This window comes from Brienomyrus brachyistius, chromosome 14 (assembly GCF_023856365.1).
Source record: "Brienomyrus brachyistius isolate T26 chromosome 14, BBRACH_0.4, whole genome shotgun sequence".
NCBI classification, from domain to species: domain Eukaryota; kingdom Metazoa; phylum Chordata; class Actinopteri; order Osteoglossiformes; family Mormyridae; genus Brienomyrus; species Brienomyrus brachyistius.
Window position 1 is genome coordinate 3,307,888 of NC_064546.1, and position 16,895 is coordinate 3,324,782.

A 16,895-nucleotide genomic window follows, 5' to 3' on the forward strand; every position below is an offset into this window, starting at 1 on the left:
TTTTATCAGAGCTATTCAGGGTTACTATAGCTCAGCTTCTTCTTTGTACCAGCCTATAGATCCATATCTGTAGACCATATTGTTCACCACTATGCTACCTGCTTCCCAGTTTCCCAGTGAGTTTCCCTGTCCTGACAATGTGACTTTCTCCAGCTTCAAGGCCACTGATCGACTAAGGTTCAGAAATGGTTTCCTGCCCTATCGAGGTCCATAGGGCATCGTGCTAAGCTACCGTAAGCTACGCTGCACCTCCCTCCAGGAGACCCCAGAATCAAAGATTGTTATTGTCGCTGTCTTTCAATGCAACTTTTCAGAGTCACAATAGTTTTAAAACCAATTAAAATGCAAATTAAGTTAACTGATTAAAACAGTGTCTGAATAAATAATCAATAAACAAACAAACTAATAAATGTCATCTTCTGTGCGACTGTTTATTTTTTTAGATGCAAAAACACATCAGAGGCGAAGCCCAGACCATCCTGTACCAAAGGAGTGCGAGGCGTTTTGCAGAAACGATCGCTGCCGTTCGGCTTGACTCCAGAGCGACTGAAGCGGTCTCTCCCCGTAGCTGAGAAAACAAGCAGCTGTAGGAAGGCAGGGCTTTGTGGCTCTGTGGAGTTTCACAGGCGATGGGCTCCCGTCTCCGTGTGCTGTGTGCTGAATAAGAGATGGCAGTATTGAGAATTAAGCCTATTCCCCTTGCCTCAGTAGAGCACCGTCTCAGCAGGCTGAGATTGAATCAGGGGGTTTTAACGCTGAGATGCATTATATGGCCCATCACTTCACTGGTCCCAGTCTTCTACATGCTCAAAGAAAAGCAGATTACCACCTCAGTAATTGTGTCTGCAAAGCCCTACTGCGTAGTTTTGCTTTTCTCTTTTTTTTCCTAATCTGCGGCCGTAAGTAGAACATTTCCTCCGCTTTAAGCCGCTCGTTTTGAAGTGTGTGGATGGGTGAAACCTGCAGTTTAGGTTAAACTTTCCCTTTACTGTCAGTGTACTTGTGACTTGTTTTAACTCATAAAATATAAATGTAGTAGAAGGGACGCTGGCTAAAGTGCCTGCATTACTGCTAAGCTGAAATAGATCCAGTGGAGCTTAGTGGATCCTTTTAAACTTGCCTTGTATGGAGTGAGACAATGAAAAAATATGCTTGGAAGGGAAACAATGGCCGACTCACAGCTTACTTACATGGGTGAAGTTTAGAGGAAGTGGGCCAGCATGATTTGACTATGTACTAGTACACATCCATCCATCCATTCATTGCAATACTATGCATAATACTATGCAATACTATGCTTATGCAGTACAGGATGGCAGCGATCCTGGAGAATATGCCAGGAAGCTCAGGGCACATATCAGAAAACTTTTAGTAGAGAACACCCTGAATGGGATGCTGGACCATTGTAGGGTACACGCTCACACACACAATCACACACTAAGGGTGATTTAAAAGCACTGACTGACACGATCAGAGGAGGAACCTGGAATAGCCAGATGGAGCCCAAGAGGACTGGTGAGAACATAAAACCTCTCACACGGAGCCGGGGCAGCAATCAAAGCCACAACCGTGGTCCTATTAGGCCGCCATGCCACCCACATCGGAATATGCGACTGTCGGTGATGTGGTATCCTGGGCACTGTGATTACCATCAGCCTCATTGGTTCGGAGCCCATTTTACCAGTAAGTGAGCTTAATTTTCCTGCAGCTCAAATGATCAGAATAATGAATAGGGACTCAAGGCCATGTGCTAACATTTTACTAACGGTCTGCTTATGCTAACACTGTCATAAATGTATAATACTAATGTGTGCAGTGCTACTAGGAAAATGATTGCAATTCAGCCAGGGAATCATGCAGTTCACTGGTATCTGCAGTGGAAAAACCGACTGCAGTTCAGTCATTCGTTCTAAGACAGCTTTAATCATATCTGCTCTTTAATCTTCACACGGTATCTATTTATAGTTCTGGGGTGAGGGGTAGATCTGTGGAGAATCTGACCTCCCAAATGGCCACAGGAGGGCCGAGTCACGTGTCCAGTTAGCCTGTGGTTAAAAATCATGAAAGGTTCATGCTTCCATCAGTGTCCTAGGATCGATCTCTTTTTCTAAGTTCAGTGATTGAATCATTTGTGTTGCATGTGACTGAATGATCAGGCTGCCTGACACCTCTGCTCATTCCTCTGCATGCTAGCGGCCGCTCGATATATCAAATATTTAAAACCTAAGTATGGGCAGCACTGATCCGTGATACCTTGAAGGGTGAAGGGTTTGGATCGTGCCTCTACTCAGAGTGTGGGCATGTGTCTTGCATGAGTATCCTCCTGTAGTTCGAAAACAAGCTGCCGACCAAATTGTGTGTGCCCTGTAATGAACTGATAAGCCATCCAAAGTGTATGCCCAGTGTATGCACAGGCCTGGACCAGGATGAGTGGCTGGATGATCAATGAATATAATGGATGGATGGATGGATGGATGGATGGATGAATTAATGAAATATTCATTCAGGACAACCTCCCTCCCTTGCTTGTAGTGGAATTTCTTGATGCTATGCTTAGAATTATGCATGAAAACAATTCTGCCTTTCTAACACTAGAAAACTAAGGCTCAAAAGTCAGCAATGAAAGCATCATTTCAGGCATCACTACATCGGCGGCCACATTATAAAGTACTTTGGCTGTAAAGAGAATGCATCTGATAGATATGTGAGTATGAAAATCATACTCTTCTGCCCGTAAAGGATGTAAATTTCAGTTGGATTTGCTATCTTCTCTTTAGAAGGTTCTTCCTGTGTGTAATCAAACCTGAGTCTGTTTCTCTTAGGGTTTCATCAACCCGCCCACATCCTTTATTTCCTCTGTAAGAGCTGTAAGACCTATATTTCTGTGTTAGTGTATGATCAAGCTAAGTTTTTTATCATAGTACATTATAATCAGCATTGTGGAGTCTTCAAAGCTTAAACTGTGTTCAGGAGACCCAGTTATAACAGAGAAATTATGAAATGGGTGGGTGAGCAGTCTTAGTACAGTTAGTACAGTTTTAGCACATCAAACATGTTTAAAGATTGAAATCAAAATCATATTATTGACCAGATACAACTGCATGTACTAGGAATTTGTCTTGGCTGTACTGCTGCATACATACACAAACAACAAAGAACAAGAATTAAAGAAAAAATAATGAAAATAGGAAATAGAATTGAAATAAAAAATGTGTAGCTAGAAAGTGTCACTATTCAAAGTATTATTTATTTTTGTCACAGTCCAAAACACAACATAGGCAGGAGCAGGAGTTAGGGCAAACAGTAAGAGGTTTGTTAAGGGAACTGGACAGGGCTAACAACAGCAAAAGCACATGAGCAACATCAATGAACAGACTGGGGAGTACTGGACTGGGAGGCACTCTTATACTGGACAAACGAGGAAGCAGACAAGAGACAGCTGGAGTGATCCACACGAGAGCTGGAACGAGAGGTCAGACAAATTATTAACAGCTGCGGCTCATTAGAGCCACACTAGGGAAAGAATGAGGGGGCAGGAGTACGAGGTGTGACAATTTGTCTGAAAAAAAAGGATTATTATTTTTTCTCAAAATCACCAAAAAAGAAATTAAAAATGAGATACTGATGAGTTATATAATTTGCGTTTGTTTCAGATTTAAATACTGTATAGATTAACCAAAGCAACAAAAGTCTTCTATCATCTTCATTTCAAGACATCTTGACATACAGTACTTGAAGTCTAGGCAAAGACTTCTTCAAAACCTTGCCCAAGCAAAAATCATTTTTTTATTCTTAGAAATTTTTACAATTTCCATATAATGTCAAAGCAGTTAATATACAAGTTCATTGACTATAGATGTCATAGTCTGTCTGTCTATTTTTTCTGGATAAGTACTGACATCCAGGTTTTATGTGATTATAGGATTTGCGTACTTATTCCCAAGCAATTTTTTTGCAAATGAAACCTTGTAAATAATAAATGACCATAGCTTTATCGTAATCCATAATCTTAGCCTTTGCCTCTTTCCACCAATCCAATGTGCCTGACACATTAGCACTGAAGGTATAATGGAAAGAGGATGCCTAACATATCTCATCTTCTAAAACCGTGGCACCAGTTGAACCCCAAAGCCTTTTGATCACTCTCTACTGCCTGCATCTGATTGTGACGCAAATGTAATTTTAATGCATGCCGGCGTTGCTCCATTATTAAAAATGGGAGATTTTGATTGGCTTTGCGTGAAAGTTGGCCAAGACATTCGGCTGCATTCTTTAGCAGTTCTCTTGAGCAGGTAGTGATATGCCAGAGTTAATCCTAATGACGGACAGTTACTTTTCATTATGTTTTAATAATGAGCTAAATGCTAACCTGAAGTCATTTAATGAATGACTGTAAAAAGCAGCACAGAAATAGCTGATGAAGGGAACTTATAAAGCAGGGAGGATTATTTGTCGAGTTTCGTTGCCATTATTCTTGCCAGAAGAGGGTGGGACTGCTGTGACTAGCAACAGTAAACACATCTGTCTTGATGTGATGGGTGTACGTGGTCAATATGGCCTGCAGGGAAACGCCCTCTGCAAATTCTGTTCTGCAATGTTTCCAATGTGCCCTGACCAAGGCCTGCAAAATGTCATGCTGTTCCTTACCATGTCAGATTATGAAAACTCATCAGCAACAAGTGCACTGCTTGTTATGTACTTATTCTAATCAGGTTCCATATACATTCCATTGTTGTTCTCTCTCAGTCAATTACATTAATTAAGTCCCAATTAACTCCCAGAGGTATGTATATCAGAACTGCTCAAAACCAAAGTGGTTTTTCTAAAAGTTACCAAATGAGTCACATTTACAAAAATGCTGTAGTACTTTTTACTTTTTATTAGTGCTTTACTGTTTATTACTGCTTTATTATTATTATTATTATTATTATTATTATTATTTTCATTTGTTACATTTTCAGAAAAGGCAAATGAAAGGTTGTCATGGCATTTTCTGCAGTCCCCATTCTTTAAAAAAGTCAGTGACTGACATAAAAAGCGCACATTATAAAAGAAGTAACGTTTCTTGCATTATTTTTTATGCATTATGTTTATAAAATCAGCATTTAATTTAATTAGTACCTTCTTTACCAAAGATTTCCATTCTTCAAAATGCACGTATAATGACAGATAATTGAATATTTTTGAAAGTAAAGGAAAAGGGGATTGGAGAAAAGTGACTATTAAGGGAAAATTAGTCCATTAACTAATGGAGATGAAAAGTACACTCTCAGTGGAAAGTTATATCCAGACTAAAAGGCAACAGGTGGTACATGAGTAATATGTATTGTAGCTAATCAATGAGTTATTATAAGCTGCTATAGGTGGTTTCGTAATTTATCGTTATGCTGTAATGCCTGTCAGAGCATCCTCTATTTATCACAAAATAGCTACATTTTCTGCCAAGTGGAACTTCCTCAAGGGAAAGAAGGTGCTGAGTCAATTTCTTGCATTTATATGGATTCATTTACCCAACAATTTCTTCCAAAGTAACTTAAAGTCTATGCATATATAAAAAACACATAAACATAACAGTAACCTAAAATACAAGATATTCTGTTTTACTGAATTATATGTACAAGGAAGCCAACCACTTTGCTTATCTTATTTTTTTTAAGCATTCAAAGAAAATGTCTAATCTGGCAGTATGTTACTTACTGTACAACTCCTGATTCGTCTTTAGTTTCTGTTAGAAGGGTGAGCAGAACTCCTTCAACTGGGTCTAAGCCATCAGTGAAAAGGGTGGCCTTGAGAGTCTGGGGTTATGTTGGTGGGGGGGTCTTTTTCTATTCCTGCAGCACTAACTAGGGAATGTCTCACCTACATGCATTTCTTACAAGACCGCAACAAACATCGGTGAGGAATTTGAAGGTAAAAGACAAGATTCCCTAATTCCCTTAAGTCCCAACATCAATAGATCGAGATTAAAAAGGCATTTCAGTTGTATGCAGTAAATTGTGAACCACCATAAAACAATATGCAAAGAAACTAAGACAAATTAGAAACTGAAGAGATATTTGGAGCCTTATTTAGTATCATTATAGTCATCCTCATTATAGCAATTATAGTAATAATATTACAAAGCATAATGCTTCACGTTAGCTTTGCTCCTAAGTATCTTCTTCAAGCACTGATGCCTTCATAACTGCATTTTAAGTGAAGGGCACAGAGGAAATACTGTAGAACAAAAGCGTCATGCGGAATTGCTATTCGGAAAAACAAGACACACCGTTTCTGCTTTAGGTTGATTTTTATTGGACATTGACATAAAGATGGTTTGTGACTATTATTTTAACCAGCATGTAAAAAGCATACAGAATTTTGAGCTCAAAAAGTGCCCCACTTCAAAATCCTGCATTGCGGTCTGGGAAACTCAGAAGATCTGGAGGAACAGTGTAATGAAATAATGGCAATTAGAGAGCATCTAAATGAAATAAGATCACAGAAATAGCTATCCAGATTTTTCCTAGCTTTCAGCCAGTGATTTGTTTTATAGCTGTACGTTTAGATATAATTTAGTTTTGTTTTTGAACACATACATAACTAAGAATCACATTATCCCTAAAGGACTGATTTTGCTTGCAAGTGTCCTATGTAAATTTGCAACTTCTAGGGCATTCACAGTCAAATGACGCAGAAGATGTAAATAGATGCAAATTACATAAAGTGTAATTAAATTTGCAAAACTGAATTTACAATGAGACCAAGTTTTCGATAAACATGTAACAGGCTTTGCTATATTTTCCTGTAATACTGATCTCCTTCATGGAAAGATATTTACCAACATCTCAATTTTTGCTCTTTACTGACCAAGCAGGTCTAACATTTTTCTCTCCTCTTTTTCCAGATATCCTGCAGTGCCCACAGGGGTAATTTTTAAAATAATGTTGCATTTAAATCTGAAGAAAAAAAATCCTGTTATGCTTTTTAATTGATCTCCCCAAGTGCTTACAAAACATACTCATCATTGTGATAAGGACAATTAAGATAAGGGAATTTTGATTGCAAACAAACAAACAAACAAACAAATTTTTAAATGCAGCTATTTAATTATTAGACATACTAATTCAGGTAGACATGCTACTAGCTACAATTACAGTGGGGTTAAGTCTCTAATTTAATTCAGAATTCACCCATCCCTTCTCTGGAAATCTGCACTTGGAAGGGGGTCAGTGAGGGGTATCAGTTTTAGGCTCATGCCCCCAGGTCTCAGTCTGATTCAGGTTCATGTCTTCATTGTGCTGCTGTAGGGCATACTGGGGTTTCTTTGGCTCTACAGTATATTTTCGGTCACTGTCCTGCGGAAAGTTAGATATCCATTTCTGTCTTCTGCAAACTGAGCTGATTTTCTCACAAGGATTGCCTATAGTCATCGGCACCCATTTTAACCTGTATTTTCCATGATTTTTCCAGTACTTGAAATCTCTCATTTTAGAATTCCTCGTTCGCCTTTCTTTACCGGCTAGAGTTTGGGAGCAGCTGATCTACACTGCATGCAGATACAGCTTCTCCTCTCACTGCACACCAGCACATGGTTTCTTTTAATCCACTTTGCTGGCTTCTTCAAATCAGAATCTGGATGGTACTATCATGCGCAGTGAATACGCCTTGCTATATTCGGTCATGTTCAACATAAGAACCAATTCCAGGCAACATACAGTAATCATACATATAATTATATGCATATTGTACAATATGCACAATATATAACAAATGAAAAATATTATGCAGTATGTATATTATTTAATGTGCATAATATATAACAATTAAAAAAAAAAAAAACATTAAGCAATTACAGCCTAAAATCTGTCCCAAACATTTTTAGAGCGACTGGATGTCTTACTTTTCTCTCCTGGTGCTTGACAAACAGTCAGGTCAAGTACAGCCAGGACTAAAGTGAGACTTTCCAGGCCAGCAATGTCTCAGGCACAAATTAGGGAGGAGGGGACAGAGTCATTCCACACCCAGCCCGATTCATATGCCATCCCAGTAGTGCGCACCGCCCCGTTTGAGAAAGGCTGAGTAAGCAGTAACAGACAACCTGTGTGGCAGGCGGGGGGGGGGGACTCTCCTGATTCTCCCAATTAGCCACTGTGGCATTGAGTCCCACTCATTGTGGGGTTCGCCGTGTCTTTTAACCAATGAAGGCCTTTCAAATCAAAGAAGGGAGGACAAATCAAAGAAAAATAGCTTTCAAATGATAAATACACTCATTAAACATCATCTTTTGGAACACTGACAATTCAAGCATTAAAAGTTATTTTGGTATTATTTGCTGTTATGTTGTGAAGGAATTTGCAGCAGGTAAACAAATCCCACAATATTAAAATTTTTGGTTTGCCATGTTTCACCTCATTGTGACCCTAAGAGGAATGAAAAAGTATGAATTTGAGTATAATCTCAAATGGCCGATGCATTTCTAACTATTTCACCATTCTATACAAAGGGATAACACCCTTTCTGATTAAAATCTCACTGATGTCATCCTTTTTATGATTTGTGATCTGAAACTTGCCACGGCCAATGTGTACTTTTCTCTGATCATGATTATAGTATCCTTACCTTAATTTACTCAGTTCTGATAAGAACAACCCCTACACTCACCCTGAACACACATCTTTCAATGGAGGTAAACTTGATTCTGCTAAACTCATTTAGCATGCTAATGGGATACCAGAGAGATGTGTGGAGGAACCGGGCCGGAGTCCAGCACACGGACCCCAGAGCCGGATGGGACATTTCTGCTGAGCCAAAATATAAAACCTGTTCTGACCCAGAATTCCATAGATTCAAAAGGTCTTCATTTACATTGTAAATCCAAAGGCTTTAGAACAGGAGCGGCTGGGCTAAGTCAAAGAAAAGCTCAAGGTCTAACCTTTTTTTTCCTGGTTTTACTTCAGCCAAAAAATGAGCAGTGACTGCACAGTAGAGGAACATGTCTGCATAATCAGATTCATATCTCTTCCTGAAGTATATTGACTGCCATCTCCCTGTCTCAGAGTTCACAGCAATCCAAAAATGACCTGCCGCTTTTATGAGTTAACTTTTCGGACGTGACTCTGAAAAAGAATTGGCCCGACAGAATTCAGTATTTGGTGGAAAAAAAAATGTTGCAGTGTTCATTTTCAAAATATATTCTAAAATCTTAGAATTCTTATATTCTAAAATTATACTGCATCAAATATGATTCTCATATAATTTGGGTGGTATTGATGCTGCTGTGAGTATAAAATAAATATACATTTATTCTGTATAATTATTCTGTCTGAAATAGTTATACTGCTGTGAGGCCCCAATGGGATCCCAGCGCTAAAACCAATGTTTGAAATATACACAAGGAGCTGTGTGTCCGGTGATTCAAATTCTTATTAAAGTTAAAAAAGCAACTTAGGCCAGTCAAAACAGATGGTAAATAATTATTATTATTGTTGTTTTTCTTGTTGTTGCTGCTGTAGTTAATAATAATGATGTTGGTGATGATGGCGATGTGTATTAAAGCGTATTTTAAAACAGCACCTCAGCTTACAGTATCTTAATTCTGAATTGCTGAATATTATGGATTCCTAGAAATCACCCAACTGGCTTCCACCCAGCTGACATCACACCTTTCAGTTCTTTGTACACGGCCGATGCCCTATCACACTTACAGTAGCAAGAAAGCAACACAACGTTAAAGAAAATGTGGGACTCCCCACTGGAACAAATTCTACTTCATATGGAGCAAACAGGAAGAAATCTAAGGAGGAATTTTAAGAAATCCCTACAATCAGTCCAAATGTTCACTTTACCCCACAGCAAGAGGAAAATAGAACATTTTTAATTGCAAAAATAGTACTTTTATACGGAAAATCACCAAATGGCTCAGCAATGGAGTCCATCTGGGTGGCGGGAAGTATTACAGGCATGCTGGTCTCTCCTTGCTCTTATATATAACAATAAAAGAATAACTGATGTAAGTGCTACCCACAAAGCAGTCTGACATCAGGGATTTCCGGCCAGCCACACAGTGGCACAGTGTCTGCCTGTAATTAGACTACTTATTGACTAGTATGCAGCATAACCTATGTTGTGAAAGTTGTTTTAATAAGCTGAGCCTAATACATAAGCTTATGCTAAATATTTCTTTCAATATTTCAGCATTTCTGTTATGTCTGGCTTTGCTCTCTGACCGCTTTCTGTTTAACTGATTCTGATTCCTCATTTTGTAGGAACGCGCTTCCCATGCCTGCTCTCTCACAACTTTCTGTTTTCCTCTCTGCATTTGGATTTCAGCTCCATTTCTGGCACTTCCTGGATATTGACAACAATTGAGGATTGTATCGTTAAAGACTTTGCCTTTGGATCTGTTTTGTAAGCATTTGGATCATTTGCTCTTCAAGGCAACATCAATTAAATTCAATGTATTCTCACATAGCTTCCTTCAAAGGAAAAAGATGCAAAAAGAACAATATGAAATAATATGAAAGCTTAGCAGTAGAAAAAAACAGTAAACTTCTTATACTGTAAATTTTGTTTACCTATTGCAGAAGAGCTAAAGAATAGGTGCAGAATCTGACCAATCACAAACGAATTTCCCCACCTTCCATGTCTGTCCCAGAAGGATTGGAAATACCCCGAGGACTGCGAAGGCTACATGACAGACGCAAGTGTTCTCTGTGCCCTCAGGGCACCAATCCATATCCAGCAGTATGAAACTAACCTAAGAATAGCAGACGAATAGTAGCCAAGACACAACCCAAGGGGTAAAGGTGAATGGCATTATAGGGACGGAGACCTCTTTCAGCACGACGCTGTCCGGAAAGGTGCTGACTTACAGCTGCCGAACAAGCTGGTGTGCATGTTGGCCGGGGAGGGGGAGGGGTGCTGATGGCTGGAGGCCGGTTTTTTGTGAGGCCTGCCGATTTCCTCAGATAGCCCGACCTTTCGTAATCAGGCCTGACCCCTCTGATCCGGCCGGCAGAGAAGGCAGGGCAGCGGGAGACGGCCGAGCACCATGATGACTCCAGATGGATGGGAAGCCGGTCAGTACGTGGCTGTCATTAACCCTCAGGCTCGCGGCCATCCCACATCAGCATCCGCGAGCTGCTAAAAAGGCATCAGGACTCAGCGGCGTCAGAGCAGGCATTTGTGAAATGATCTGTGATCTAGCTGCACTTATTGTTTACACTGCCCTGTTAGCCTCTTTCGAGTAAAGCACTCGCCTAATTAATAAATGTAAATTATATTTCCTAAAATACTCTAATCTCACTCATTTAATGAAAGTGAGATGTGCACAAGCTTCTGTTTACTCTAAATGCGACATTAAAAACGTTCAGTTCCTAAATGATCTTTTCCATTAAACATCTCAAGCTCTAAGACTGAAAAGTCTTAATCTATCTCTAGACTTTGAATTTTATCCTTTTTGATAGCAACCATCGGCTACCTAGCGCGCCTGCTCTCTATTCGATGTGCCTTCACAGGTTGGCAGGTTTTATCTCTGAGGTTTCCTGATTCCGCTTTTTGTCTATTTGGGGAAAGTACTCAAGCACATTACGTTGAACTAAACTGATCAAAGGTCAAAGAGCTCACTTCGGCGATTCCCTGTAAGGCCAGGATCATTTTCCACATCAGCAGCAGAATGAACAATACTGAAATTATGTAGAGTACATTATGCAGACAGCAATATATAGCGAAGGAAGCACTTCACTGGGAATGCTCATTAAAATAATTTCAAATCCTCACAAGCTTCAACGTGAGAGAAAATAAATACACCATTGTATTTCTTAGTAATTATTGTCTGGGGAAGTCCATTTGTACTGGTCCTATTAAACTTTTTTCAAACTTCCAAACTTGTAGTTACATACTTTTACAAACAGTGCATGCATGTACTATATATCTACAGATGAGGTGCCTTCACTTTTGAAGGCTTATTTATTTTGTTTTGTTTTACCCTGTCTTGCTTTCCATGAGCCATATACACAGCTGAGAGCGATCTTGGGGGTCACAGCACAGTTGTAGTTAAGGGTCTTCCTCAAGGACTGTCTTCCTCACAGACACGCAACTGTCCCACCGAGACTGGAACAGCAACGTTCCACTCACAGGCACAGAGCCTTAGCCAACTCGACCAATCACCACACTGTATTTTTTATGATTATATGATGACTCGGCATTGGCTAAGAAGTCATGTAATGGGCGTGGTTGTTATTTGGGGGATTATTAAAAGAAGAACCATACTGTATTTTCACACCCCCTCCGAACTACGATGGTCCGTCCTGCTCCAATCTTAGTGTACTGATGGCTCCCTGAGGGAGCTGCATCTCAGCTACATCATAGTGTGCTATGAGGTACTGAGGGAATATGTCTTGAGATGGGCACACACATGGATTGCACGGACTGACATTTCTCCAACTCGCATTCTCCACCTGGGAAAGGCTGAGACAGACAGTGTCAGATATGTGTTTCTGAAATTTCCCTTACCTTCATCATGATAAATGTCGCCGCTTACGTCTGATCTCGCATTCTGGGACACCAGCAGGCTGCTGGAACATGCTCTTTGGTCTCAGGTGTTCAGGATTTTATTTTATCTTTTTTTGATTTTTTTTCCCCCCAGAACAAAATGTTGCTAGCGTGCCATGTATTCTTCCGCTCTGCTCTGGAGCACGCAATAACAAAAACAGAAAAAAACAGAAAAAGGAAAATTCAGTTACAGTTCAGATTGCCTTTGCAGTAAACTTGGATCTGTTCATGCAGAACACAAGGGGAATTGCGGCTGTGTCTTCAAAGCAGACTCCTTCCATAACAGGGGGGCCGCGTCCTCCATGGCACGGAATAACACATAACTGAAACTTGAAAACACCATCACCTGAAACGCGAAAGCAGGAACGAGAACAGGAATCGAATACGACTGTAGGCAAAATTCTGTTGTAGGAGTAACAGAAGCGATGAATTTAATTTATACGGCAGTCAATAATTAGAAATTGGGTATACGTAAGCTGAATTCTGAGGTTGTGCATTAATCATTCTGACAAGACCCTGTCCCTTCAATCATTTGCGAAACAAACCTCTCGTTTATTTAGTCGCAAGCCTGTGCGATTGAATCGAGATGGATAGTGGAAATAGAATTACAGGTACTCCAACGAAAGGTTTTTTTCGTTTGTTTGTTTTGATTTTTGTAATAACGGTACCATCAAAAGGCTGCTTAAATAATCCTCGGTAAGTTAACAGCCGTGCCATCAGCAGTATTTAGTATCCAACTGCGTAAAGCAACATTTTATTTTATTTTTAGTTATGCACAATAAGACCTTTGCAGGTGGCCAATTTAGTCCGCACTTAGAACGCGGTCATGTCCAGCCCACTCCCCAGATGTACTGCTTTCGTATCGGCACAAATTATGTGTTAATACCACTTATTTGCCAGTAGAGGGCGGCCCATACACAATTCCTTCAGGCTGAAATTCGGTGAGATTCTATTCGGATCGGCCGAGGGAGGCTCGTTTGTTACCAGAAAACGTGCAGAATGTAATCTTTTCTGTGATTATATAGATATGGACTTTATTTGGTCAAAGAAATATCATAAATGTGATTGCCTTACTGGGCAAAAATCCAGCCCGACTAGCAGTTGTGCATGCGTCGTTCAGAAGCAAGCTACTGTATTTATCACACTATCGCCAATTTTATGTCGAGCGCGAGAGTGTTTACTCTTTTTCTGCGTGTTTTTCTGGAAGGTATATTCCCAGTCAGCTAAAAGTCCGCTTATTTCAGGCTGCAGTACAAAACTAATTATATTCCGGCAGCCTGGTCAATCCATGACGCGAACAGAAGCTGGCACAGTAAGAAATCCTGCCACCGTCCTCTAATTTTATTTTCGGTAAATGCATTTAAATACGCTTCAAAAGATTCGGACCATTTGGATGTCAAGAAAAATATAACATGGTTACATGAAATAGTATTTATAACAGTGATATTTAACAATCTGTAGCACAATCCATGTAAAATGGCTTCATGTACATTCTTAATCTAATCACTGATGTTAAAAGCAGTGTGTCTTGCTTTTCTGAACTTAAACCCATAGTCTTTCTGTTTTCGAATTTAGTACAATTTAAATGATAAATAAGTTATGTATTTTATTATTATTATTATTATTATTATTATTATTATTATTATTATTATTATTATTATATCTTTTTAAACAATTCACTGAACGCCAGCATGATGTTCGGACCACCTACCAACCCGATTTGCTCAATCCCGGAAGCACAAGCACCGCAGGAAGATTTTACAGCTGCTGTTGATGGACGTTTTACTACTTTTCTGTTCCCCGAATAAGTAATAGTGCGCACCTCCCAATAAGACGTGACAACTGGCCAGGAAATGCATAAACAAGGATCCCATTCAAGCAACATGTGATCGCATCTCTTTAGTATCCTGGATACGGCCCCAAAGCCGGACATATTCATTATTTGGCGAATATGTACAGGACACACGTTCATGCATCTGTTGAGGTTGTGTTCATTGCACATTTACGTATATAAATATCCGTGTTTGTTAACCGCGAGGGTGTAGAAGGTCTGTGAATAGGATTCGTGAATCGCATATATTAATGATTCAAAAGGCTGCTCGGATTCATTGATCGCAAGAACAACGATTCCACTAGAATGAACTGGACATTTAGATGGCGAAATGTGTTTCTTTTCCCACCCATTTATCTGGTTTGTGATCTTAACTGTTACTCGAAACAATAGTTACTTTTGCCAGCTCTCTCCCTCCAGGAGCATCACTGTCTCGAGTACAGATGAGATGCGCCGGCTCACACGCGCCCCTTGACGTCGTCGGCTGGCTGCGGCTCCAGCGCTCCCGCACCGCACGAATTGCGCAACGTGACCGATCCTCACTCAGCCAGTCCATCCTTTAGAAAAAAATAAAGAAAAAAAATATCCCGTGTCTGGGGGGAAAAATACTCGCGTCCACAAAATTCAGCACCTCCCTCCCTTCCTCGCCGAAGCATGGGGGTGGGGTGGGTGAGGGGGCTGAGCTAACACGGAATCAAGTGCATACCCCGTTTCTGTATTAGTGGAGTCGTCCTCATCCGCCGGAGATGATTCGTTCGCGGTCTGCGGATGCGGTCGCGGCAGCACGGGGAGCTCGCTGCCTGCTCTCGCCTTAGCATCTCGGAACTCCCTTTTCCGTCCGCGTCGCCCGGGCTGCTGTGCATATTAAAAGTAACGAGGGAGGGGGGAAGAGTCGATCCGTATTGCATGACATCTCGTCAGATCTCCAGATGGACTATGACTGCCCGGATGCGTTTTTTCTTGCGGTAGCGATGGGAGCCGCTGGCACTGGTGAGCAGGCATGCCACTGGATATTACAGGACTGCAATCAAGCGTGTTTCTCTAATTATACAGCGGGGAGCCTCCTCGGTTACTTTTAACGCGTCATAACTGAAGAGCTCCTTCTTTCCTTTTTTCCCCCCCTCTTTTTGGTCTCGATCTGTAGGCTGTTACACAGCCCACTCAGTTTCTAATTGGTTTGCTATCCGTAGCGTATTCCTCATTCTTTTCCTCCATCACTGTGAATCTATTGCTTATGTGCACACCTCGTCACCATATAAAATCTTAAAATAACCCGATACATAATAACATTCGCCGAAATGAGAAGTTGATGATAATCACGTCGTCTGCGTTTAAATGACGCTTTTATTTGTCAAACTGCACTCCGAAGCCTGATTTCTCTTCGCGGAGACCGTGTGATTTTTACCCGGGAATCGAGTTCTGCCTTGCAGCCTCTCTCGCCCCAGGAAGGACCTGTCACCATCGAGCTGGATATGTTGACATCAACGTAAAGATGGATTTAGTTTTCGGTCTCTTGTGGTTTCTCACTGTGTTTCTGGAAGACATTTATTGCCAAGGAGTCTACGGTAAGTGGATACATATGATAGTAGATTTTAATAAATACGATCATGACCTTGTGAAAAATTCTCTTCCAGAGATTTAATACTTTCCGCCTCCCAACATGGAGACTTCCTCTTATTTTACTGTCCGCGGTTTTATGTTTTGTTTATCCACAATATACATAATTTTACAAGACATCCGGCATTTCTGTAAACCACAGGTGACATGTAGTGGCCATGAATGCATATGATTCTCAGCCATGCTGCCATGGATCACTGGCAAGGTAGCCTACGGTGTACGAGCCACCTCCGCTGAACGATGTGTGTGTTGCGTTGGGGCAGATTACGATCACTGATGTCGCTAAGTATGTTTCTCATTTATTTATTTGTTCTCACGTCAATTAATTAATCAATTAATTAATTTAGCTTCTCTGGATATTCATTTCTTTAGAGAGACACGGATCGCACATAGTTACTGACGTGAGATGTAATCTACTGCCATAGTGAAGCAAAGTAAAGATATGCATGTTAGACTTAGAAGCGGTCTAAATGTGTGTGTGTGTGCGTGCGTGCGCGCGCGTGTTTGTAGACACATAGCCTACATATATTCCATATATGCTTATTTATGTTTTATATAAATATTAAATGTGCATATTCATGTATGAAAGAGGCAGCTTTTATAAGAAGTCGCATACTGTATGACAGAATGAAATGTAATCCGAATTCCGGCCCTGGGCTGCAGAAGCCGAACGCTGAAGTGCAACCGGTGGCATACTGATGCTCCGATGCTATGACATCGCAAATCCGACATAGGAAACCGGGTCGCGTCGCAAATCAGGGGGCTGATTATTAATCGCCGCGATGTGAGGAATCAGAGCATAAATGTGAGATTACTGCGGAGTGAACGGTGACTTGGCAGGGTGTACCAAAGTGCGTAAGGGTTAAACTGAGTGGGTTTTTTCTGACACTTATGTGCCTGGACTGATAATTGA

The 16,895-nt window shown here is 40.6% G+C and overlaps 1 protein-coding gene and 1 long non-coding RNA gene across 6 annotated transcripts in view; one reads left to right on the forward strand and one right to left on the reverse strand.

Moving 5' to 3' along the window:
* Window positions 1-527: 527 nt before the first annotated feature.
* LOC125707642 (uncharacterized) lies at window positions 528-15,149 on the reverse strand. Of its 2 annotated transcripts, XR_007382312.1 has the most exons (4): window positions 15,072-15,149; window positions 14,763-14,922; window positions 12,496-12,670; window positions 528-657 (listed from the first exon to the last, which is right to left on the reverse strand). It is a non-coding gene; the product is annotated as an uncharacterized LOC125707642 (long non-coding RNA). The 2 variants fall into 2 exon arrangements; XR_007382311.1 differs by lacking the exon at window positions 528-657 and having other exon boundaries at window positions 12,238-12,670.
* Window positions 15,150-15,390: 241 nt separating this feature from the next.
* Window positions 15,391-16,895, forward strand: part of mdga2a (MAM domain containing glycosylphosphatidylinositol anchor 2a) — a 194,790-nt gene continuing 193,285 nt past the window's right edge. For all 4 annotated transcript variants that reach the window (XM_048974881.1, XM_048974883.1, XM_048974880.1 and 1 more), the window contains exon 1: window positions 15,391-15,930. In XM_048974881.1, coding sequence (XP_048830838.1) covers window positions 15,858-15,930 — 73 coding nt within the window. In that variant the 5' untranslated portion in view covers window positions 15,391-15,857. The remainder of the gene's footprint in view (window positions 15,931-16,895) is intronic.